At 36.3% G+C, this 27,066-nt stretch overlaps 1 protein-coding gene across 3 annotated transcripts; it reads left to right on the top strand.

Moving 5' to 3' along the window:
• The first annotated feature begins 1,398 nt into the window (after positions 1–1,398).
• Positions 1,399–21,727, top strand: C1D (C1D nuclear receptor corepressor). Of its 3 annotated transcripts, XM_071208877.1 has the most exons (6): positions 1,544–1,588; positions 2,037–2,058; positions 15,681–15,827; positions 16,711–16,777; positions 17,091–17,146; positions 19,853–21,727. In XM_071208877.1, the coding sequence occupies exons 2-6, from the start codon at positions 2,056–2,058 to the stop codon at positions 20,015–20,017; spliced, it is 438 nt and encodes a 145-aa protein (XP_071064978.1). In that variant the 5' UTR covers positions 1,544–1,588; positions 2,037–2,055; the 3' UTR covers positions 20,018–21,727. The 3 variants fall into 3 exon arrangements, with proteins under 3 accessions (XP_058134670.1, XP_071064978.1, XP_058134671.1); XM_058278687.2 differs by lacking the exon at positions 2,037–2,058 and having other exon boundaries at positions 1,399–1,588; XM_058278688.2 differs by lacking the exon at positions 1,544–1,588 and having other exon boundaries at positions 2,037–8,367.
• The last annotated feature ends 5,339 nt before the right edge of the window (positions 21,728–27,066 follow it).

Genomic DNA, 27,066 nt, shown 5'->3' with positions numbered 1-27,066 from the left:
ATGGGCCAGGAGGCTCTGGGTTTGAACCCTGGACCTCCCATATGGTAGGCAGATGCTCTACCGGTTGAGCCAAATCTGCTTCCCAAGAATTTGTCTTGAAGTCTCATGATCATCTTGTTGCAGGACAAACTGTCAAGTTCTGAGTTATTCTGAAAGATGTTTTAGTCTTCCCAAGTCTCATGGGGATTTGTAGTGAGGTTATGCATCCTTTTCTCTAGGACAGTGCTACTCAATGTGGTCTCTGGAGCTGTGCCAGTTCATATAGGAACTTTTACAGTAATTTGGCATTGCTGCTACAACTGTGATCAGTGAACTCATTTTCTTGAGTTGGGTATAGATTAGTTTGGATGTTGCTGAGCTCACACAGTACATCCCATGTCATGTGAGTTTATGTACCAGTCTTGTCCAGTAAGACAACATTAAAATTCGTGATATTTTAAAGTTATTTTAGTAACTGTAACCTTAACAATGTATAAAATTGGAATAATTTCTTTCATCAAAAGATAATTTAAATTAAATTATAACTTTAAAGGATAAATTGTTGGAACTGGCAATTGAGGAAGGATTGAAGATGAATTTTGAAAATGTTTCATTTTAGATAAAACTAAAAATGAATATTCTCAGCTTGCTGAAATTGCTTTAAAATATTTTCTTCCATTCCCATCAACCAACCTCCATAAGACTGGTTTCTCAAGAGTGTTAAAACAGAAACGGTTTCCATACACAAGACAAGAAGACTTGTCTTTAATCAAACCTAGATTTGATTCACAAACCAGAAGCAAGCTCATTTGCCACTTAAAAAACTTTAAATATTGACATATATGGTATTTGGTCAAAGTGATTTTGTAAGCATTTAACATAGGGAATTGCTATTTCATGTGTAACTTTTTGTTGAATTATGATTGTGTGATGATAAAAAGTTATAAGTGTAAAGTGATGTCTTTTATCACCTATATCACTCCAATGAACAATGCGTACAGTTGCTTTTGTAATTATTTTTTCCTAGTAAGTTTATGCTGATTGTATTTACCCAAATGCGACGTTATGTTTATTGACACTAATAATTTTAAATTTGGGCGCATATTTCATCTTTTTTCATTTTATTTTTCTAGCAATTCATTTTTAAAAAAACATATTTTTAATTTATCTAGCAATTCATTAACATTGTATCTTACAAAAGTATCTCTTAGCGATGAATTGTAAAAATAAATAAGCCGTCCTTCATCCTGGGTAATTTGAGCAGCTCTAGGAAGCTGCTTTTGAGGCAGCCAGGACGCTGGGACGAGCTTCAACGAAAGAAAAAGACGAACAGAAGTGGAGTAACAAACGCTTTTCTGGATAGATAACGCTCAACTAGTACTTGAAATTGGGGTTGGCGGAGCACAAATTCAGAAAAACACACCCAGGCGCCTCGCCACTAACTCTTTCCAAACCGAGGTCCTGAGAACCGCCAGGGGAGTGAAGAGGCGGGGCGAGCAGCGTGAGGCAGTCGGACGAGCGCCGCTCGCGCCGCACGCAAAGCCGGCGCGCTGGTGACGTCACCGCCATCCGACCTCTTTCCAGGAGACTGGAGTGGAAGTCTAGCGAGGTATTGCTCAAAGCTGGGGTGTGAGTTTTTCTCGTGCTCCTGCATAAGCCCGCTTTTCCTGTCCTAGGGCCATCCTTTCATCCCCGGCTCGACCGTGAGGAGCGGGGTCGAGCTGCGTATCCTTCGGGAATGCGATGCCTCATCTCGGAGCGTAGTTGCAAGCGTCCCACTTCCGCTTGTCCTGTCGCCGCTTACAGGCTTTTGGCCTATGTTGGTCATTCGCTTCCTCTGTCTTGGTTCTGGCATTAGTGTGTGGTTTTTTTCACCCCCGCTTTTTAGCTCCTCCTCTTAAATAATGGAAGGAGGAGAAATAACATATAACTTCACAATATTCAGCTACTTTAAAACGTTTAGGGAGGAAGCCTAACGTGGAAGATGTAGGGGAGTAACTTTCCTCTGTTAACCCATTCTGTCGTCCACATGCATGATCACGAACTGTCTGCTGCAGCAATATCACCTTACCTGAGATGGTGAGAATAATTTTTGACCCCTAGTTGAAAATCTGTAGTGTATTCGGTCAAAAAAGCAGTTTTTCTTTATGGCCCAGGAAAGTTCAAGCTGATTCAAACTTACGTTTGAAAATATCTTTAAGGTTTTCATGTTTGTTGAGTACAATTCACTTTTGGTCAGGTAAAGATGTATGTGTCCCAATGATATGTTTGTTACTTCTTAACTAGTTGGACTGTGATAATAGACTGACTCGAGACTTAACCATAATGTTGATGTTTTCATCATAGGTTGACGTTTGATTCCAAAATAGTCAAATAATCCCTACTGAAATTTGTGATTGGTGGAAATGGTAGAACTCTTTTTTGTTGCAAAAATAGTGATAAAATGTTATCAGTTGTTTTTCAAAATAATCAAAAGATGTTATAGCTGCCTCAAACAACTGTGTTGTCTGTATCAGTTCAAAGATCATACAATCTTTTAACTGCTTTTAACTTTTCAAATGGCTCTTCATATGTATTATCTCAGTTATTTTCAAATAGTTGACTCCACAAGTACAGCTCTAAATAGTTGTACACATTGGATTAGGGCATTGATGATTTCACTTTAGTAAAATAATAACTGATAACTAATATTAGTAGCTAAATACATGAGTGCTAATTGAGCCAAGTCTATTTCTAATAGCTTTACCTATATTGTTATATTTAATCTGCACAATAACCCTCTACTTTTATTATTTTAGAGATGGGAAGTTTGTAATAAGTAAATTTCCATGTGTTTTGTATTTTTGTTGCTTCATATCTATAATTTGGAAACTCTTCAAATTAAACATTGAACCTAAGTAAATTCACTTATCTTTTGTAATTGTTCATTTCAATCTTTAGTAACCTCTCTGTAATTTGTGTGTTTTTCTATTATGAGACTTTAGGTTATATTTGAGTAAACCTCTTTACTAAAAAAGGAAGAAATCTATCTTAGGGATTTTACTGTTAAGTCTGAAGGAGAATTAAAATTGACAGTAATGTGGGCTTATTGCTCAAGACAGCAGTATTTATTGTGAGCTTGCTTTGTGTACATTTTATAATTTATTTCTAAGAATGCAGTGCAAAAAAGGCATCACAGTAATAGAATTCTGATGGAACATCTGCAGATGGCTCTGTAGTTCTAAAAAACTGTTACATGTGTGATCTGTTGTCTGGCTTAGTTCATTATTGTGTGTAATTCTACTGGGTATAAGGATGGAAAGAGCCCCCAGAATGTACATTTTTCATTTATTTTTCTTTTGAACCTGTAAGGTGACATCCTAATATCTATAAATTCAAACTAATCTGATATTAAGGTTCTCCAAAATTTACTCCCAGTTTACTTTGATTATTGTTTTAGTCATTAACGGATAGTTACTAAGTTCCTAATATGTGACAAGAAATTGTGTTAGTGATGTGGAGATAGAATTGTTATGCAACATGAATCCTGTTGAGGGAATGGCTGGTTGAGTAAATAATCAATGCAAGGCTCTGAGCAGAAGAGTGATAAGATATGAGGTAGGTTTTAACGGGATCACTCTGGCTGCTGTGTTAAGAGTAGATTGTTGTGGGTAAGGAAGGGTGAAAGCCAGGAGACTAATTAGGAAGGTATTGTAATAATTGAGATGAGAGAGGATCTTGGCTTAACTGGGCTGTAAGAAGAGAAGGGGTGAGAAGTGCTTCAATTTTGAACGTATATCTAGGTAGAACCAACAGGATTTGCTTGTAGATTGAATGTAGAGTGTGAGAGAAAGATAATTGTCAAAGTTTTGAAATTGAGCATCTAGAAGGGTGGAATTGACATTAATTGAAACCTGGAAAACTGGGGGGAAGAGAAGGTTTGTGGGATGAGATTAGAAATTAATTTATGAATGTGTTAAGTTTGAGATGTTTGTTAGTCATCCAAGTGGAGATGTTGAGTAGGCAGTTTAGAATGCCAGGTCTGAGGTTCAGGGGAGAGGTCATGGCATACACTTGGGAGCTGTCATTGAACAGATGGTATTTAGAGTCCTGAGACTGGAAACAATCACAAAGGAGTGAATGTAGCTGGAAGAGAAGAGGCAGAAAACCGGGGTCCTTGGATATTGTAGCATTTACAGATTGGGGAGATGAGGAAGAATCAGCAAAGGAGAGAGAACAACCAGCAAGGGATAAGGACAGTTTTGAGGATCTAGAGGCATAGAATCAGGGTGGAATAGTGTGTTCAGTTGTGTCAAATGCAGCTGGTGGTTCAAATAAGGCGAGGACTGACTGACACCATGGGATCTCTCAAGATAAGAGTATTATTGATGAATGTGTGGAGAAGCAGACAATCCCAAGCCAGTGTATAACTATATTACATATATTCCGAGAGCAAAGAGGAAGCAAAGAGGAAGAAGAGACTTTCTTTGACTGGGAAATGTGATAGCCTTTATAGAGGAGAGGTCTTTGGCATGGGTTTTAAAAGAGTCAGATTTCACAAGGCCCAGAAGAGGGGGAGAGGATCAGGAGGGGACATTCCAAGCAGAGGAAAAGTTAATTGGAGAATCATGGCTGGAGTAGAGATTGTGTGTAATATTAGGGGATGGGGTGGGAAGGAAGGGTGAGGGGGCTATACTCTGAAGGACCACTTGTGTCATGTAAAATAAGATTTTTTCCATAAAGGTTAGGAGCCCCTGAATGGATTTGGGGGGAATGCCCCTCCCTCATTCCATTCTACTGGCTTTGCTCTTAGTTAGCCCTGTCACTTAAGTCTCTGCTTAAAGTCATCTGTAAAGTGAGGCAAGTATAGATACGATTATGGCTGCTAAGTTGGAGGCTATGGTGAGATTGCTCAGGCATATTTGGGAATAATATAAATTTCAAAATTTCAGATAATTGAAGTTTTTATTTATAAATTTATCTGTTACATTATGTTTCATTTATTATTGTTTAAAAATCATAACTCAAGAGAGGTTAAAATGTGCTCCCTCCTACTGTTTGTTTCCCAGAAGTAACCACAGTTAACAGCTTCTTTTGTATTCTTTAAATTAAATTTATACCCATATACAAGTATACTTCCCCACTCAGTTATGTTAAGAAAAAAAAAGGGGGGGGGGGAAATGGATGTTTTATACATGCAGTCCTTCTACTTTTGTTCACTTAATATGTCTTAGGAATCTATCTAAGAGCTCTATTTCATACTTTTTAACTGCAGCAGAATATTTTATTGAATGGATATGTCATAATTTATTTAACCATTGCTTATTAATGGGCACTTAGGTTCTTTGTTTTAAAGAGTTTCACTGTTTTTTTAATGAGTGTTGCAGTGCCTTGAATGTTATCTTGTGCAAGGATGTACGTTTTTAGATTGGGTCAAAGGTATATACGTATACAATTTTTAAACAAGGCTAAATTGCCTTACAAAAATGTTCAATCAGTTTACACTCCAACTAATAGTGAATGAGGACTGGTTCTTCTCAACTTTGCCCATATTAGATATTATCAATCTTTTAAAATTTTGCTTGTTTGACAGATCAAAAATGGCATCTTGTTTTGATTTATGCTTCTTTAATTATGAATAAGGTTAAGTAGCTCTCATTATTGGTCACCTGGATTCTTTTGTTTGTGAGCTTCCTGGTTTTCTTTTGGGTAGAATCTATTTGTATTGTTTTTGTTTTTGAATTGATTTGTAGAAGCTCTTTATCTGTCTTGGTGTTGCAAATATTTTCCTTAGTTTTTCATTTGACTCTAGACTTTTCATAATTACTTAATTAATTATTGCATGCATACATTTTTATAAGGGCCAGGCAAAGCTATAAGGAATTAGGATTTATTTTATGGGCATCTTTGAAATAATTGGAAACTCTGGAATGTCAGCCTTTATTGGAAATATGAGTAATATAATCTTTATTTGAGGCCATAGACTGACTTGTTTTTCTAAGCCTTGTTCAGCAACTATCACATGTTCAGGTGGGTACCCAGTAATTTAATTTCCCTTAACTCCAGTCATATTTGGAATTGAAATGAGATATAATAGAGCTAGACTACACTTCCCATTTAGGTATCATTCAATTTATTAACTAAGTTGTATGCTAAAAGTTAAATGTGAGCTAGTTATCTAATTTCACGGTGGAAACATTGTACAGAAGTTCTTACCTTTGCTCTCAAAGTGTTACTAATCCATGTAGGCTAGGTTTTTTGTCTTTGTTATTTTTTTTTTTAAAGGAAATTCAAGGTGTTATTTAATGTTACCTCTATATGCTTCAGTATGCATCCTTTAATAGTGTGGCCATTTTCTTAAATAACTATAATGCTGTTATCATATATGACAAAATTATCAGTAATTTCTTGATGCCATCTTAATACCCAGTCCATGTTTGCTTTCTTTCTTTCAAAGATACCTTTTCATTCTTGTTTATTTGAATCAAGATTTAAACAAGGTCTGCACGCTCCATTTAATTATATTTCCTAAGTCTCCCTTAATCTAGAGCAGTCTCTTTTTCCTCAACTCACCTCCTTTCCCTTTTTTTTCTTCTTTCATTTTCATTTTTTTTAAAAGATTTATTTATTTGTTTCTCTTCCCTTCCCCCCCCACCCCAGTTGTCTGTTCTCTGTGTCTATTTGCTGCGTCTTATTTCTTTGTCCGCTTCTGTTGTTGTCAGCGGCACGGGAATCTGTCTCTATTTGTTGCGTCATCTTGTTGTGTCAGCTCTCCGCGTGGGTGGCACCATTCTTAGGTAGGCTGCACTTTCTTTCACGCTGGGCGGCTCTCCTTATGGGGCACACTCCTTGCGCGTGGGGCTCCCCTACACAGGGGACACTCCTGCGCGGCACGTGCATGCATCAGCACTGGGCGTGGACCAGATCCACACGGGTCAAGGAGACCCAGGGTTTGAACTGCGGACCTCCCATGTGGTAGACGGATGCCCTAACCACTGGGCCAAGTCCGTTTCCCTCTTTTCCTTTTTAATTCATGCCATTGGCTTGGTGCAAAACCAGGTCAGTTGTTTTTTTGTTTTTTAGAGTATTTCTCATTTCAGATTTCTTGTGGTATTATTTAACTTGTTCCTCTATCCCCCATATTTCTTTTAAATAGAAGTTTCCTCTAAAGGCTCAATTAAAATTCAGATTCAGCTTTTTTGGGGATGCAGAAATACTTCACACATAGTGTGTATACGTCACATAGCATGGTGTGTATACACACATCAGGTGGTGTATAATGTATGTTTGTCTTATTTTTTAGTGATGCCAAGATTGAGCAGTGGGTTCAGGTAGTGAAGGCTTGTCCCCATGTTGAATAATTCCCCATCATCCTTTTATCTGTGGGTGATCATTGCCTGAAACTGTTATTTCATTAAGGGTTGCCTGATGGTGATTAAAAAAATGTTATCAATTCTTCCACACTTTTTAACTGGAATTTGAAGTCGAGTTTTATTGCTTTGGAACCTGACAATTAAGAATAAAAAGGTTATTGTGGGAGAATGTTATAGCAACATATTGTGATGCCAGGCATACATATTTCCTTGCTGTAGTCCTGCAGGCTTAAAGAAGTGTGGTGATCTTTTTGATACGTTAGCTTGGTGTGATGGTTTGAAGCTGTATATACCCCAGAAAAACATGGTCTTAAATTTAATCCATTCCTGTGGGTGTGAACCCATTGTAAGTAGGACCTTTTTTTTCCCCAAAGATTCATTTTATTTATTTATTCCTCTCCTCGCCTTGTTGTTTGAAGTCACTGTCTGCTTTCTGTGTCCATTTGCTGTGTACAGCACTCTGTGTCTGCTCGTCTACTCTTAAGGAGGCATGGGGATCCGAACCTGGGACTCCAAGTGGGAGAGAAGCAGTCAGTTGCTTTAGCCACCTCAGCTCTCTGGTTTGCTGTGTCTCTCATTGTCTTTCCTCTTTGTGTCTCTCTGTTGCATCATCTCATTGTATCAGCTTGCCGTGCCTGCCTGTTGCGCCAGCTCGCCTTTTCCAGGAGGACCGGGAACTGAACCTGGGACCTCCCATGTTGTAGGCAGAAGTCCAGTTGCTTGAGCCACATCTGCTTTCCTGTATGTAGGCCCTTTTGATGAAGCTATTTCAGTTAAGGTTTGACCTACCTAAATCAGGATGGGTCTTAATGGTTACTGGAGTCCTTTGTAAGAGGATGAAGTTCAAACAGAGAGAGAAAGTCAGAGAATCAGGAGACTGAAATCAATGAAACCTGGAAAAGAAGGGAGAGACCAACAGATGCTGCCATGTGCCTTGCCCTGTGACAGAGGAGCAAAGGATCACTGGCAACCAGTATAAAAGAAAACATTGCCTTGATGATGCCTTCATTTGGACATTTTTCCTGGTCTCAAAACTGTGAGTGAATAAATTCCCATTGTTCAAGCAGAACCAATTCACAATATTTGTTTAAGCAGCCTTGGAAATGAAAACATATGGATAGACTACAGTCCCCCGTTATCCAGTCAAACACTAATCTAGGTGTTGCTATAAAGGTATTTTGTAGATGTGATTAGAATCCATAATCTTATTATTTTTTAAAGATTTATTTATTTATTCCTCCCCTGCCCCGTTGTCTGCTCTCTGTGTCCATTCACTCTGTGTTCTTCTATGTCTGCTTATATTCTCATTAGGCAGCTCTGGGAACTGATCCTGGGACCTTTTGCGGTGGGAGAGAAGTGATGATTCTCTTATGCCACCTCAGCTCCTTGATCTGCTGTGTCTCTTATTATCTCTCCTCTGTGTCTCTTTTTGTTGAGTCATCTTGCTGCATCAGTTCCCTGTGTGGGCCAGCACTCCTGCGTGGGACAGCTCTCCTGTGTGGGGCAGCTCTCCTATGTGGGGCAGCACAACTGCACGGGGCAGTGCTCTGTGCAGGCCAGTGCTCCGCATGGGCCAGCTTGCCTTCACCAGGAGGCTCTGGGCATCGAACCCTGGACCTCCTATGTGGTAGATGGGAGCCCAATTGCTTGAGCCACTTCTGCTTCCCAGAATCCAAAATCATTTAACTTTTTAAGTAAGAGAGATATAGTAGATAATCTAGATGGGCCTGATTCAGTCCCTTGAAAGGCCTTAGAAGAAGGTTCTGCTTCTTTGCTTGAATGTTATCTGATAATAGGAGCAATTCTCCTGTCTTACCTGCTCTCTAAGCAAATGGGGTGGGGGATGGTGGTGAGGGTTAGATGATCTACTGTTTAGGGTGACCATAAAATTTATCATTCAAGCTGGGACTTCTGAAAGTGATGGGGGTTGTGGCTGAATGGTAGGCTGAGACTACAGGCATAAACTGGGACTGTCCTTGGCAGATACAGTCGCCCTGAGTGTCAACCACTAGGGATTCAACATCAACATGACCCACCCTCCTTAAGGAGCTTGTAGTCAAAGGGGAAGTCAGGTAAATAGACATTATAAGATAGTGTTTTAAGTGACATGGCAGTTTATGGTTGGTTGTGTTTATCCAGACAGAGAGAATGAGAGGGGAACATAGAGGTCCTCATTGGCCAAAGTGAAACCTGATCTTAAAGTCAAGAGATAAGGGTTTGAACCAAGTGGAGTGGGAAGAGATTTTTAGGTTGGAGCACCCTGTGGTTGAAAAGTTTAGAGGGAGAGAGCAAGGCACATCTGGAAAACTGCATTAGATTGCATGTCTTTAATCCTATTTTTGGAGGAGGCAGTAAGGAAAGATGAGATTGGACAGATAAGCGAGAGTCATGTCAGAATAGGCCTTGTGTGCCATGCTAAGGAGTTTGGAATTTATCCTCAAGGAGCTGAAAGGCTACTGCAGGATTTTAAGCAGGGGAGTACTATGACCAGACAATTTTATAGGAAAATCATATTTTATAACATTCTAAAATTGGGAGTGGGGAAAATAAAATTGGCAGTAAGGAGGCTACTCAAAGGTGTTGAAATAATCTGGATAGTGAGATTGGAGGAAAGTTTGTGGTGAATGGAGATTAAAGAAGCCATATATATATATATATATTTTTAAAGATTTATTTATTTATTTATTTCTCTCCCCTTCCCTGCCCCCCCCCACCCCGGTTGTCTGTTCTCTGTGTCTATTTGCTGTGGCTTCTTTGTCCACTTCTGTTGTTGCGAGCGGCACGGGAATCTGTGTTTCTTTTTGTTGTGTCATCTTGTTGTGTCAGTTCTCCGTGTGTGGTACCATTCCTGGGCAGGCTGCACTTTCTTTCACGCTGGGCGGCTGTCCTTATGGGGTGCACTCCTTGCGTGTGGGGCTCCCCTATGCGGGGGACACCCCTGCGTGGCAGGGCACTCCGTGTGCACATCAGCACTGCGCTTGGGCCAGCTCCACACGGGTCAAGGAGGCCCGGGGTTTGAACTGCGGACCTCCCATGTGGTAGACGGACGCCCTAACCACGGGGCCAAGTTCGCCGCCCAAGGAAGCCATATTGGCAGGACTGATTGGCCTTGGGGCCTGAAGAAGTCAGAGATGACTCTCAGGTTTCTGGCTGGACCCCACCGAAGTAGAGGTTAGAGGGCAGGAGGTCGGTGATGACTCCAGCTCTGTAAGGGAGGCTGCACACCCTCCTTTCCTCCTGTTGCTACTGTGGCTTCCTTAACCAGCAAGAGGAGGGCAGGGGGAGGGCAGTCCTGATGGGTTTAGTACCCCATTACTGGGTAGGGGTTTTGTCAGACCTTGCTGAAAGGTGAAGAGAAGTAGTTTTTTCATGCCTGCTCCCTCTATTTCCTCCTCTGCAGCTGGTGCTTTAGAAGGAGTAGGTGGAGGCACGGGGAGGTGCAGAGGTGGATGAGTTCTTTCTCTTCTTTGGAAATTTTACCTTGTACAACCTTGGGCAAGTTATTTAACCTCGCTGGCTCTGTTTCTTCATTTGTGAGAATTCAATGAGTTAATGTGTGTGGAGAACTTAGAATAACGCCTGGCACACAGTCAGTGCTATTCAAGTATTTGCTGTTGCTTCTAATACCATAGATTCATCACTTGATCCTGGGATCAGAGTGGCAGAAGGGACTCTCCTGCAGCTTTTCCTGTGGAAGGAACAAATATTCACAAACTGTCTATGTAAAATATTAGGAATCCATTGAGTTGGGATTTCTAGTAATAGAAGAACATTCATTGTTTTTTTTTTTTTTTAGTCTGCCTTATCTTTATTGTTTAGTTAGGAGAAGGGCAGGTTGTTTAGTTCAGATTTAATGAGGGCAGTTGGCTTTCAGTGTTCACTTGTTTATTGAGGACTAAGGATGTAATTGCAGGAAAAAAGCCCTACCATGATTCTGGGAGGGAAAATACTTTCTAACAGAAAAATTGGATGAAAAAACTCATTTATATAAAGGCCTTTTTGTTTTTAAAAAAATACTTGTAGTATTTGTTAGAAGCCAACATACTTTATACAAATTCCTTTATTTAAAATTTAATGGTTGTTTATTTTTTATTCAAATTTATTCAAATTTCATATATGCTTTTTGAAATAACAAAATTAAAACAATACAGAATGAAGAGTTAAAATTGAGTTTGCTTTAATCTTCTTCCCTAATCCGTGCTCCTTGTCAGAGAGAATAACTGGTTTTGGTTTGTTTCCCTCCTGACCTTTTTCTTTATATATACATGTACACTTAAAAAACAAAACAAAACATATGGCATCAGGTTAAACACATTTCATGTTATGTGCATTGTTCTGTGACTTTTTCACTTCTCATTATGTGTCACTATATACAGATTTACTTTTTTATTTTTAATGGCCATAGAATATTCTTTTGGAAATGTGTTATAATTCATTTAACCATTTCCCTATCATGAACATTTAGATTGTTTCTAATGTTTTTTTATATTTTATTCATTTAGTAAATATTTGACTGCTCTGTGTCATGCAGTGTTAGGGATATAGCAGTGAACAAAAGAGATGAAAATTCCTGCTCTCAGGTACTTATTTTTTTTGTGTGTAGACAAGAGAGTAAACGAATACGTAAATGTATGTCAGATGGTGATAAACGCTGTTGAGGAATGTAAGGTAGGAAAGGATATAGGGAGTGCTAGAAATGAGAGAGGGGTGTGAAATTTAAAATAGAGTGGACAGCAAAGCTGTTGGGTTTAGGGGCAGAAGAGCATTCTAGGAAAGCGAGAAGAACTAGGAAGACCCTGAGGTAGGGACATGCCTGAGGCAGTAGAGGAAAATTTAGGAGGCTCCTGTGTCTGGAGAAAAATGAGCCAAGGGAGAGTGATCAGAGGCAGGGGGAGTCCAGCAGATTGGTTTGGTTCTAATAGGTCACTGGGAAACCACTGGAAATGTCAGAGCAGAGGGGTGAAATAATCTACCTTAAATTTTTGAATGATAACTGCTTTCTTGAAAACAGATTTTGGAATGGAAGTGAGGAGGCCATTCAGGAGCTGTTGCAACAATCCAGGCAAGACATATAGTGGTTCAGACCAGGGTGGTAGCAATACAAGTGATAGGAAGTGGCTAGATCCTGGATATTTTTTAAAGATAGAATGAGAGAGAGAGAGGAGTCAAGATCACTTTGAAACTTTAGATCTGAACAATAGAAAAGTTGACTGTACTATTAACTGAGATGTGGAAGACTGCAGTTGGGCAAGACTAGGAATTTGGCTTTGGACAGGTTAAGTTTGAGAATCTTATTAGACATCCAGTGGGAGATACTGAATAGGCAGTTGGAAAGGTAAATTTAGAGTTCGGTGGAAAGATCAGGACTGGAAATACAAACCTGGGAGTCATCAGTTTATTAATACAATTGAAAACTCTGAGACTTGCTGAGCTCACCCAAGGAATAAATTAGAGAAAAAAAAAAGATAATCAAGGATAGCCCTTGGGCACGTCAGTGTTAAGAGGCAGAGGATATGAGAAATATGCAGCAAAGACCTAGAGAGCACCTAGTGACAGGAGGAAAACCAGGAAAATGTGATGTCCTGGAAATCAAGAGAGGGAGTCATTGATGCCAAGTAAGAAGTTAGAATTGATCATTGAATTTAGCAATGTGACAGTCTGGGTGATTTTAATCAGAGCAATTTTTAAATGAGAAGTAGGGGACCTGCTTGTAGTAGATTTAAGAAAGAATAGAAGGAAAGGAATTAGAAGCTGGGTATAAGTACCTCTTTAGAGGAGTTTGTTCTAAAAGGGAGAGAGAAAATGGGGCTTTAGCTGGAGGGGGTTATAAGTTAAGACATTTCTTTTGAAGAGTTTGAGGAGTCCATTTTAATTTATGTGCCTCTATACAAGGGTTTCTGTAGGCTAGATTCTTAAAGGGATTTCCTGAGTAAAGGGTATGTGCATTTTAAAAGTCTGTACCAATTTATATTACACCTGTTTATGTATACACTTGCTAACATTAGACATTTGTAATTTTTAATATTGCCTATCTAATGGGCAGTGATACCGCATTATTTTAATTTCTTTGTAGGAACTCTATACAATAAACTATCTAATCCTTTGTTATACTTTGGCACATATTTTTCCCAGGCTGCCTCTTGTTTTAAGTCTGTTTATGATATCCTTTTTCCATATAGAAGTTTTTCTAGTTTTATGTAGTTAAATCTGTCAGCCATTTCCTTTTATAGCATTTGGGTTTCATTTGGATTATATAAATATTTTATATAATCTAATACGTTTATGCATTAAATTTTAAAATTCATCTGGAATTTATTTTGTGTATGTTATGAAATAGTATCTAAGTTTTCCATCTTTTCTACATCCTTAAACAGTTAAATACTATAGGAATTTTCTGTTTCTTGACTGTTTGGAAGAAAGTACCTGTAAAATCATCTAAGCCTGGAACTTTTTGGAGTGTAGATCTTAGACTACTAGACTACTTTTAAATTTTTTTCCTGTGGTTAATGATCTATTTGGCTTATTTTGTTTTTAGGTCAGTTTTGGTAATTGATATTTTCCCAGCACATCATTCTTTGCATCTGGGTTTTCAAATTTATTGGCTTAAATTTTTTTATATAAAGAGAGAAAATACTAAGTCTATATTTGCAGTATAACCCTTGTACTTGTGCCTTTATCCAGGCAGGAAATGCAGGAGCCATCCTTTCTCAGATCTGCAGATTGGTTTAGTAGTTTTCAGTCTTCATAGCCCAGTTCTTATTGCCCTTGATATTGGGGTTATTCCTAGATTCTCCTGGGGAGATTTTTGTTTTATCGGAGGCCCCTTTTTTGTTTGTAGGAGATTGTGAGTTCCTTAGCTCTGTTTCCACCAGTCTGATCCTGTTTGCTCTTTAGCTTACAGAAACTTCTCCTGTTGAGGTCTGTTAATGGGTATGTCCTCTTCTTGGTTTCCAGCATTATTATGGACTCATTTTACAGGGATTTTGGGAGGACTGAAAACAAATTCATGTGTTCAGTTAGCTATTGGAAACAGAAAGCCTCACTTCTTTCCTTTGTGTGTGGGTTTGCTTTTTTTTTAAACCACAGTCCTGTGTTTAATTGCTGGTTGCGCAGTAGTTGTGTAGTAACTTTACAGATCAAGTAGTGATAGTCATAGGGAGTTCACTTTTTTTTTTTAAATGAAGCCTGATGTGTCAGTGGAATATACTTATTCTGAAGAAATGTTGATATATTATGACTAAATATTCACAAAGTACTTTTTTTTTTTTTTAATTTGAAAATTGAGTTTATGAAACAATCGTGTATACCATACAGGATTCCCATAAATCACTCCAGTTACATATTACTTTTTAAACTTGAATGACAGTCATAATGTTTAGAACTATAAGGGACTTTACAGATCATTAGACCAGCTGCCTCATTTTTTGGATGAGGAATTTAAAGCCTCTCAGAGAGATTCAGTGATTTATCTAAGGTGACACAGTTAGTGATCAAACTCTGCTGTGTAATGAAAGAGGTATTTTCAACTAATAAAAAAAAAATATTTTTAAACCTAAGGATGATGTGTATGCCTTGAAATTGCCTCTGAAATTTGGTCTTGGATACTTTATTAAATACATTGATGTGGATTTTGCTTTTTCTCATATACATTTTTAATATTATGATATAAATGTGAATTATAAAAGAATGGACTGTCAGGATATGAAATAAAAACCACATAGTTTTTTTCCCTCATGTTTCCTTTACTGCTTATAGACTTTATGTGGCTTATGGACTCCTTGAGTTTCTTATTAATATTTTAAAGAAGCTTAAAGAATAAAAATATAGAGAGGCTTGAAAAGTGATTCTAGTGATAAATCATCAGGAGATATTTCAGACCTAAGATTTCTAATTTCTTAGTTTAATATAACATATTCCTAGATCAACACAGAGGGTTAGAATGACTAATACATATAAGTCTTTTTAAAAAGAGCTTTGCTTGTCATTTTTGTAGTACACATTAGGGAATGTAAATGTTCATTGCTTTCCTTGGTCTTTAACTTCAACAGAATGTTTTCAAAATGTAGAATTTTCTTATTGATATCCCGTGTTTGGTAATCATTTCTCAAGTGCTTTAAGAACATTGAAGGTTTGATATATGTACATATGTAGTAACATAGTAGACTTAGAAGTTGCTCTAGAATTATATTCTGTAAAGATTTATTGAATTATCTTTAATTACTCTTTTAGCACTTCTAAAATTAACGTGACCTGTTGAATTTTTTGTAAAGAACAATCTCTATCTCTAATATGAATTAAAGAATTATATCTATCTCTAATATGATTTTTAAAACTTTATCTTCTTTCCAGTTGGTCATAATGGCAGGTGAAGAAATTAATGAAGACTACCCAGCAGAAATTCATGAGTATTTATCAACATTCGAGAATTCCATTGGTGCTGTGGATGAGATGCTCAAGACGATGATGTCTGTTTCTAGAAATGAGTTGTTGCAGAAGGTATTTTATTTTATTTTTTAAATTTATTTTTATTAAAATATTTTTTCCATCTCTATAAATTTATTTATATTTACAGTTTATATAAATGGAGGCAAGCAATAGACAGTATACAGGAGTTATTTTAAAAATGTAATCCCTAAAAATGTAATTCATGAAACAGAATGCTTGTTGATTTTTGAAACATAGAAGAAGAAATTGATTAATGATATATACCCTTTCCCCCCCTTTATTTCAATTTTATATGGTTTTGGATTTTTTAAGGAAAAAATACCAAAACAAAATTCCTGCCTTAGGAAATACCTCCTTAACTGTTACTGTACTTATTTTGACTTGATATTGGGGGGGGAAAAACAGTACTCACAGCATTCTTTTTGACAGACTCTATCTTTGACCTTTTAAGTATTACAATGATGTTTTATCAGAGTTTCTGGAAACCCTGTAGGACAAAAACAGTAAATTGACTTTGACAGTCTAAAATAAATCTCATTATGTTTCTTCTGTCTTTGGTATAGCCTAAGCATTTTAGCCTGCTCCTTATACATAAATGCATCATGTACAATGTTTATATTGATAAATTAGTTTTGACATACAAGGCCCAGCTCTTAATATCTGAAATTAAGATAATTCAAAAGAATTTTTCTTGGATTATTCACATTTCTTTGTCTAACTAAAGATGGTACCCCAAAGTGAAAATTTGTGGACAAAGATCACTGGTTAACAAAACTTCTTTTTGCAAATTATGTCCAGATCATTTAGTTATTGGATTATAGGAAGTGATAAAACATTTCTTTGATACTTCGTGCTTGGTGAAAGTTTTAAATGTATCTAATGGTGTTCAGGTTGAGTGTACTTATTATTTTCTCTCTTTCTTTTTTAAAAATAGTTGGACCCACTTGAGCAAGCAAAAGTGGATTTAGTTTCTGCGTACACATTAAATTCAATGTTTTGGGGTAAGTATATTACTTTAGAGTTGAATAGAAAGCAAATTTTTGTGTCAAAGGTGATTTTTTATGCTAGCAATTTATATATAATTATTCTTTATGTCAATTTTAATAGTCAGATATTTATTTTGTTTAAATCAGAACACCAGATCCCTATGAATCACTCATAATTTTGTATTACATATACATGTAGGTGGAATAATTAAAGATTTAATTAATCATTTGTAATTTTTTGTAACTTTTTTGTAACTATAGTTTCTATAATTAGAAGGTTTTAATTAATATATACATCATTTTGTTCCATGAAATCTTTCTCTTGTAGTTTATTTGGCAACTCAGGGAGTTAATCCTAAGGAACATCCAGTAAAGCAGGAACTGGTAAGATTTCAGTTAATAATTTTGTATTTATTTTACATGTGTTTTTGTTGTAATTATAATTTTAAGTCTTTATCAAACCAATTATGAAGAACAAAATTATTTAGAGTTCAAACAATGAATGTAAGCTAGATCTCATTGTATCTTTGTTTCTTCTCACGTTTGTCAGAGAATAGGTATTCCATATGTTATATAAATCTCTATATGGGAAAATGTTACAATTATAGTAATTATTTATAACTTCCATATTATTTTTCCCTATAAATTTTTGAAATCTTGTTCATCTTTAGGACAAACTTTTTTTTTTTTTTTAAATTCTTACACAATTCTTAAAAGTATATTGTAGTTGATTTACTAGCAAAGACGGGAAAGTTTCTCCCCCACCTTTTCAATTCCTCCATTAATTCATTTTCTCAGCAGTAAAGAATCCAGTTCAGCAACAAAGCTAAAAGCTTTTTTGGCACCAGTTGTATGTGTACTGTCCAGTAATTCTGCATTAGTGACATATTTACAACCTATAATAAATCTTCTAGGTTTGTCTTTGTATTCCATTTAGATATATAAGTATAGTATATAAGGTCTGGTATCTTGGAGTTTTTGCTGACTTCAAAAATTAAATCATTCAATTTGAAGGAAAAAATTAGAAATCAAACTTATGGTTACCTTCTTGACTTGGCTTTATAAATAAGAATATTATTAGTAAATTTATTCTTTATATGCATATAAATATATATAAAGTATAAGTAAGTATATATGTGAAATATATTTGGCATTGTATTCTCTTCTTGTTCTCAAGTCTTAGGTAGTTGATACATGTGTTATTTATACTTTAGTAAAGTACTTGGTCATTTATTTTTTAAAAATGAATAAAGCAGATCTGTTATCTTTTTTTTTAAACATCTGGTAAGACATTTTCTACTCTTAAAGTTCTTGGGAGGGAAACAAACTTATTTAAATAAAGCAATTGTGAAAAATATTAGAAACAAAAGTATAAAGCAATATGATACGCAGATCTTGGTTTGACCAATGATACTGGCTTTAAACCGTGGGTATGGGTTGCCGTTTGTTTTCAACTTTCTGATAGGTACTTTCCATTTATAAAATTTCTCTTTCTTTAACAAAAACTTATTTGGAAAATAGTAATACTTGTTACTATCAATGGAAGAGAGTAAGATCATCTTTCTTCTTTCCTACTTAGCCCACTTTTTGGAGCAGTACATTCATTTTCTGGACCAGGGTTGGCAAATAATCAACCTGTTTCCCTTTTCAGACCTTGTGACAGATACTACTAATTAATTGATTATAAGTTAGTTATTGAGAGGAAACCTATTTGGTGTATATATAGAGAAAGGACCAGTGAAAACAGTCAGTTTAGTCATTCGACAAATATTTGAGTGCCTACTGGGAGCCAGACATTACTTCCAAGTGATGCAATTCTTCAGTGGATAAAGCAAATAAATATCTCTGCCCTTTTGGCAGACATCAGATTATCCAGTGGAGGGAGATAAACAATAAACATAATAGAGCAAATATATAATAAATATATATGAATATGCAATATGTTAGAAGGTTTTATGTTCATAGGGGAAAAGTAGCATGGTGAGGAGAATTGGGAGTTTTTTTTTAGGATGTACCAGGGATTGAACCCAGGACCTCATACATGGGAGGCTGGTGTGCAAACCACTGAGCTACACTCATTCCCCTGGATTGGGAGTTTTTGTTAAGTCAGGGCCTCATTGATAGGGTGACATTTGAGCAGACTAGAAGGAAGAAAGGGGATGGTTGTGTGGATATTTGAGGGAACTCATTCCAAGCGGAGGAATAAGCAGGGCTGAGGCCCCAAGGCGGGGCTGGGAGGATATATGCTGTAGCTGGTATCAACAATTGTAAGGACTTTGGCTTTTACTGGAAGAGATATAGGGAGCCTTTAGAGAGAGGGTTTTGAGCAGAGTTGTCATTCTTTACAGTTAAAAATAATTTTAAGGGCCTGCACTTTCCTGTGTATGTTTATATAACTATTTTGATTATTTCAGTGAAGCTTGCTTTTAAGAAATCAATCATTTATTCTGCCATTTTATGGCTCTCATCAACTTTATTTCTCCAGTTGACATGTAGGTGAGCCCTTTATTCTGATTAATGGCTTCAGAAGATTTGAAGTGGTACGGCAACATATTATGTTTCTCACCTTGTAAAGTGTGATTAGAACGGTATATTTTATTAGGAAATTTCATGTGCTTATCAATCAAAACCATGGAATTGAATGAAAGACTGTGTATTTTCATGCTGCCTCTTTTAATTGTGACACTAGAAGGTAACATAAAAAAAGAAATACTGAAACACTGCCTCATCCATATCTTATTTAGAAAAGTTTCTGGAGAGTTTAATTTGAATGCTAATTAAAAAAAATTTATAACTACATGTAAGTAATTCAATGTTTATCTCTTTAGTGATGTCTAAGTATAGTTCTTTCTCTTTTTGAGACACTGACAAAACTTGTGAAAGGACTTTGTAATGGCTGTCTTCCCCCTAGGCTGTGAACTCCAGAAGAGCACCGAGCACCCCTCTGCCCGTCACTTGCACTTACAGCACCACGCTTTTAATACGCAATAAAGACATGTCTGTTGGATTTAACCTTGGTGTAGAATAATAAAACTTAGTGGTGACGAACAGCTTACTAAGTTTCTTTCTTTATCTTCTTTTATCTTTAAGGAAAGAATCAGAGTATACATGAACAGAGTCAAAGAAATAACAGACAAGAAAAAAGCTGGCAAGCTGGACAGAGGTGCAGCTTCAAGATTTGTAAAAAATGCCCTCTGGGAACCAAAACCTAAAAATGCATCAAAAGTTGCCAATAAAGGGAAAAGTAAAAATTAACTTTTTGGTTTTGATGTACATATATTCAAAAAGTACATCATTTTTACTGTTTTCCACAAAATAGGTGATGACTATGTGGCAATGCAAGGTGTAAATGGATTCCTTTTTAAATTCATGTATAAAGTTTATACTTTAGATTTCTAAAGCTATACACTTTTTTCCAGAAAGATTAAGTTATCTTTATTGATTTCCCTATAGAGAACGATGTGGTTTTTAACATTGTGGTATATTTTATATTCATAGTTTACCATCTTTTTTTGATGAGACTCTTATTTTCTTATGTAGGTCATTATTTCATGTATTATTTAAAAACAACTGTGAAATTTAAGGCTAATGTTCTTTGTAAACATTTTGTACTATTTAAATGAATAATGATCTTATGAAATATGCCCTCTGAAGACTGAAGTTATAAGTCCATGTGTTTTCTCTATATAGTATTAAGAAAGAATGAAATAAATGTCCTTTTTTTTTTTCTATGTAGGTATTTCATCATGCTTTCATGATTTTGGGAATTAGTGCTTTTTTATATTCAAAGTATGAAATTAAAACTTTAAGATTATACTTTAATTCTCAGAACTTTGCCTGTACGTCTCATTTAAAATAAAATGATTCTATTTTTATTTTCTTTTAGATGGAAATGAGGTTGTATGTAGATGGCTGAATTTTGGCATGATTATTATACTCTTAATAAAAGCTGTAAATTTTGTGTAGCTAAGCTGTTTATTTTCCTCTTTTGTGTAAATTTGTCCTTCAAATTAGGAAGATAGATTTTGGGAACCATCACATATAGAGAAATTCATGAGTTTTTGTTTTTGATGCATATTGTTTTAGATAACTGCCCACAGTTCTGTTGCTCTCACGTTTTTCGATTTTTTTGATTACATGTCTTTGAGGCTAGCTAAATCAAGTACATAGAAGTGTTTTGGAACAGCTTATATGATTTTACTTAAGTGAGGGAGAAATCCAAAGGAGATTGCAATTATGTTTATATTCTGATTTATCTTTTGGGAATATTTGTAATAGAGAATTCTACATATTAAATTTTTTTAAATGTCTAAGCCCATGAATTTTAATTATATGCCCTTAATGCTTTCAGTCTTTGAATACACATCATCATGTGTAGGAATGCCAAGTACAGTAAAGTACTTTAATTTCTGAAAAAGGAGTTGTTAAAATTTTCTGTGTGATTAATTCTCCATAAGTAACCTTGAATAAATGGATTTCTTGATTTATGGTAGCAGATATTGGAAATGGTCTTAAAATGTAATGGATTTTGTAAAGCATGTTGAACTCTTTCTATGACATATGAAGAGGAAGTCACTGATAGAGGCAGAAAGTCTCTTCTGGCTCTCATGTCAGACAATTTTTGAAGTGGAAGAACATTTATAGTTATTTCACTTCTTTTTTCACCTTCATCCTTTCAAATTTCTAGCTTTTTTCTTTAAAGTAATTTCATCAGAGAAATACTATAAAGATCAAGTGTAGTGTACTTGCCTTTGTGTTATTTCTTCTAAAGAAGCTTGTAACTTTCATCTCTATATTTTTTAATTTCATGAAGAAAAGATTCAGTGAGAAATGTCATACAGTTGCAGAAAATCATTAGCCAGATAGGAGGTTTGTCCAATTCTACATTCTGTTAAATTGGGGATTGTTAAATGAATACTTCATTCAATGTTTATTATTAGAAATAAACAGTTTGAGTTTATTCCATGTTATGTATAATTTTATTTTATTTATTTTTAAAGATTTATTTTTTATTTATTTCTCTCCCCTCCCCGCCGCCCCCCCCCCCCCACCGCCAGTTGTCTGTTCTCTGTTTCTCTGTGTCCATTTGTTGTGTGTTCTTCTGTGACTGCTTCTATCCTTATCAGCGGCACCGGGAATCTGTGTTTCTTTTTGTTGCATCATCTTGTTGTGTCAGCTCTCTGTGTGTGCAGCGCCATTCTTGGGCAGGCTGTGCTTTCTTTCGTGCTAAGTGGCTCTCCTTTTGGGGTACACTCCTTGTGCGTGGCAGGGGACACCCCTGCGTGGCAGGGCACCCCTTGTGCGCATCAGCACTGTGCATGGGCCAGCTCCACACGGGTCAAGGAGGCCCGGGGTTTGAACCACGGACCTCCCATGTGATAGGCTGACGCCCATCCAGTGGGCCAAGTCTGCTTCCCTGTATAATTTTAAATACTCATTACTTAGCATATAATGAGTTGATTGGTAGTAGAACATTGGACTGCTTGCTTGTCATTTGTTTATTCATTCTACAAATATATAATGACATTTGCATTGCCAGATACTGTGTTAATACCGTTTTTCAGAGTTACTGGAAAAGTTTTTGCAAATTATGCCTGCTAATCTTAGGTAGAACCATAAAGATGACGGGCTGATCTATTTGACTATGATGCCATTGTTGTTAACATAGTTTGTTCCAGATGACTGTCTGCTCTAAGTTTAGATCTTAATTACAGCTCTTAATAATCTCTTCGGCAGTCAGCAAGTTGGAGAAATTGGAGCTAAAGGTATTTTTAAGATTAGAACTATGGACTGTTAATTTAATACTAAGTAATGAGATTTTTTTCCTTAATATTATTTTAAATACAGTTTCCTTCTTGTTCATAGGTACAGAAAGGGAGTTCATTTGGTAAAATAGACTCTGTTCAGAGAAAAATTGAAGCTCAACTTATGGTTTACTACATTAATGGTATTGGGAGGTTATGTCAAGTTGATTGATTTTTAAGACCATACAGATTAAAAAATTGTTCCACTTAGCTATTAGAAATAGATTGGTATTATTTCTAAATAAGACTTTAAAAACGGACTAGAAATGGAGAAAATGTTTAAAAAATGGACAGTTTATTGAATGTAGATACTCTTGCCTTGAGGTCATTGGAAAAAGATGCCTTAAGAGTCACTCAGTTTATGATAGTTTAATTATATACTTTCATGTAATAAATTATCAGAAATTCTGGCTTTACAAAAGTGACATGAAGAAAGATTTGAACAGTGTTTTTCATTATTCATACAGCATAGCTGCTAAACTTGCTTGGATACATTCAGTGACTGTTTTACTGAATGACCTTGGTAACAACCTGTTTTATATAAATGTGACCTGGATGTACATTACTAATAAAAACATTTTCTTTTCCCCTATAGTCTTCTCTAAAACTCTCAGTCTTGGAAATACAAACCGTATTTTGCTTTTTATATATTAGCTTTTATTGACATTAACAACTATGTTAGGGAGGAAGTTTATAGAACTTTATGATAGAATGTTGTAGATTTGTTCTACTTGATTAGTTTGCTGTTTTATTGTTTGTTAGCAGGATTTCAAGAAAATACTTTGAATGTTTTAGTTTGCAGATTAGTTTCCCTATCAGAGTGAGCTGTCATAGACTGCTCTTTGGAGCAGCTACCTCTGACTTGATGTGTCTTTTTTTTCTTCTTTATTTTTTAAATACCTTTCAACAAATTTTATTTTTTGGATTAAAGAATAAGCAAGAGGTTGTTTCTGTCCGCTGTTTTTTTTTTTCCTGGTTCACAATAACATAATGCACAGATTAACTTTTTTTTTTTTTTTAGGAGGGACCGGGGATTGAACCTGGGACCTTGTACATAGAAAGCAGGGAAGCAGATGCTCACTGAGCTACAGGCTGCTCCCTCTGATTAACTGTTAAAACTGCTGTTTCCTTAAATTTGCAATTCCTGCAGAAAAAATAGCCTGGTCATTGCAAGTGGAAACCTTTAACCTTAACTCCTTTTTCAGTGGACACTGTTGCCTTGTGGCAGGCTGTCTCCGTGGCAGTCCTTCAGGTGTCCTGCTAAATGGCAGGATACATGGTGCAGTGTGTTGTTCCTTCCATGTTCTAAGATGAATGACATCCATGACATCCTGGATTTATTAAGGCCAGGCTGCCCTATGTATTTTTCACCATTTAGACTCATTCAGTTTAGTTTTGATCTGTCTGCTTCAAAGAGTGACTTGAGAATGTTGAGTCCCCATTATTTCTCTAATAAAGCCTCTGTAAAGGAAAAAATAAAATTTTGTTTTTTAATTTATTCTCCCCTCTGAGATGGCTCCATTGTCTGTCTGCTTTCTGTGTCTGCTCACTGTCTCTGCTTGTTGTGTCCACTTGTCTGCTTGTCTTCTTTAGGAGGCACTGGGAACCGAACCCGGTATCTCCCATGTAGGAGGCAGGTGCCCAATCACTTGAGCCACATCCACTCTCTGCTCATTGTGTTTGCTTGTTGTGTCTGCTTATTTGTCAGCTCATTGCATCAGCTCATTGAGTCTGCTCATCTTCTTTAGGAGGCACTGGGAACCGAACCCGGAACCTCCCATGTGGAGGTGGGTGCCCAGCTGCTTGAGCCACATCTGCTCTTGATGTGCCTTTTTAAAGTGTTTATTTTATGGCATAATTTTAATATAGCCAGGAGGATTAATAAATCTATCCAGAAAAGGTATAGGAAACAATCTGTTGGCAATTGAGGCTTAACTTTCATTCTTCCCCTGCCTCCCAAAGGCCAGAAACCAAAAACAACTTTGCGCTGTGGTAATTATCCATTCATGAAAGGTTGAAAGAAGATGCTAGTTTTTACTCCACCCCCGCCCCAGAACCATGAAGTTTTGTAAATGTATCATGGCAGAATAACTGCATGGAAGATAACAATTTTGTAAAGTGATATATTTCAGACAGTGCAAAATTTGATGATGGCAAAAATAAGCTTTATAAATGGAACATTTAAGGGACGCTTTTTTTATTATTTGCTTTTCAGTTTAGTGTTGCCTTTAGGTGCACCATTTCAGTTTGGCAGCTACAATAAATGACTAAAAGAAATTGAAGATGATAATTCAGCATTTCAAGATGCTTCTACTGAAATGAATGTAGACCTATGCAGGGTTTGAATTTAAAGTTTATAGTAATACGGTACTTTAAAGCCAAGTACCCAGGAAATTCATGGTGATATGATTTGAATGAGATGATTAGGAGAAATAGAAGAGAAGACCTTCATTTCCTGGTTATGTGGGTATTACCTCTAGAGCCTATGTTAAAAAATGTTATTGTAAAAGAATAGAGGTTTGTTATACACAGTTTGCTAGTGTCCAATTCATCTTGGACCTTGTCCAGGGAGGTTTACTTATTAAAATAACAACAAAAAATGATTGTAACAAGGAATCTCCTCCAATTTTGTGCTCTTGCAGTAGATTGCATGTAGATCATGTTGTCCTGTATTTGGCTGGTATTGTTTCATTTTGGTGATCTTTGCTCTCTAAGATGTTTCTTGACTATCTAAACTAAAATCATTTGCTATCCCTTACATGATAGTTTTTCTTCTCTGTAATTTTTCCCTTAAGAAAGAAGTCATTATTTCCCTTAAGAAAGAAGTATATACAGTAGTTGTTGACACTTGTGGGTTTTGACGTTTGTGAGTTCTAACATTTGTGATTTTGACTCTTTGTGAGTGACATTAGAGGTCCATGAAGTATATAGTATTTTGTAATTTTGCCAAGGCACAAATCCTGCTAACTTTCATTTAGGTAAAAATTGGATCTGTCTAACCTCACATCATCCACAGGTTCTTCCCCTGCCCCATCTGCAGTCTCATTCATTTATAGAACAAATATTCAGCACCTACTGTGTTCAAGATTCTGTTATAGGAATGGAAGATTTAGCAGTCATCCAAACAGTTTGTAGTGATTTTTATCATGTGAAAAATGGGAATTAGATGAGAGGAAACTCCTGAAAAAATTAATAACATGTTTGAAAGTATATGTGTGTGGAACTTTATGGCACAAGATGGAAATGTAATTCTGAAGAAAACTAGGAACCTGTGTAAAGTTATCCAGGAATATTTTTGAATTTGGGCAAAGATATCAAGACTTAATTAAACCTTAACATGTCAAGGATCTATTGTGCTGTTTCTGAAGCCAAAATGTGTAGACCTTTCTAGCAGACATAGTATGATTGAATGTGCCATCTTTTAAACTTTGTTTTCTTAGTTTTGAAGAAACTCATTTCCCTGAAGGAAAGAAAACCCTGTCGGGTTTCCATGGAGAGGAGATTTTCACCAAGCCTGTTATTACCATGTACCATGTGGTCTTATCCTAATGTAAAGCAGTAGTCAGATTCAAATACTAAAAAATGCTTAAAACATCTTTAAAAACTTGTGTGTAATTTGTGCTCTTGGATGAGTACATGCCACTTAGAAAAATCCCATCTTGATTCATCTAGATAGGTATATTTTTTAATGTGTCATTTTAGTTTTTTCACATAATCAGTAGCACACTCTATGGTGTGTAATTCTGCTTTCTTTAAGGCAGCAGAGAACTCAAAAGTGGTTTTTTGTTCTTAATAATTTGAGTCCACCTTATTTTTTTTAATATTGTAAATTTTGTTTTTTAGTTTTTAGCTTGTAAATCCACTTATAGATAAAACATTGAAGACAGTGTAAATGATGTCACCCTTGACAATGTAAAAGTAAAGGAATAGTAGACCAAAGTTGTAAGTTAAAAATGGGAAGGAGAGAGAGAAGGCATGGTAGGGGACCATCCTCATCCTATATGATAAGAAGTCCAGAAGTTACACAGCATCTGAATGGGGGATAAGGTGTTGAGGAGGTTCTAACTTTATTTACGTTACAAAGGCAATTGCTATATTATTGTTAATTTTTTCACCAAAAACTGGAAAGAAGAAAGTGAATGTGGCTCAAGTAATTGGGCTCCCACCTACCACATGGGAGATCTGTGGTTCAGTTCCCAGTGCCTCCGTTTACAACAAGACCGTGAGCTGGTGCAATGGGCAAGTGTGGCAAGCTGACACAAGATGAAGGAACATGAGATACAAGAGGAAAACATAATGAGAGACGTAACAAAGCAGGGAATGGAGGTGGTTCATGTGATTAGGCACTTCCCTCCCATATCAGAGGTCCGGGGTTCGGTTCCTGGTGCCTCCTAAAGAAACAAGGAAGACGAACAGACACAGCAAGGACAAACAATGAGGGGATGGGGAGAGATAAATAGAACATCTTAAAAAAACAACCCAAACTGGAAAGGATAGAAG

This window comes from Dasypus novemcinctus, chromosome 17, assembly GCF_030445035.2.
Source record: "Dasypus novemcinctus isolate mDasNov1 chromosome 17, mDasNov1.1.hap2, whole genome shotgun sequence".
NCBI classification, from domain to species: Eukaryota; Metazoa; Chordata; class Mammalia; order Cingulata; family Dasypodidae; genus Dasypus; species Dasypus novemcinctus.
This window is presented reverse-complemented; position numbering and strand designations above follow the sequence as displayed.

Coding starts and splice junctions, on each gene's coding strand:
- C1D (XM_071208877.1), top strand. Junction 15,828..16,710: donor GAAATGAGTTGTTGCAGAAG/GTATTTTATTTT, acceptor TTTTAAAAATAG/TTGGACCCACTTGAGCAAGC. Junction 17,147..19,852: donor ATCCAGTAAAGCAGGAACTG/GTAAGATTTCAG, acceptor TTTATCTTTAAG/GAAAGAATCAGAGTATACAT.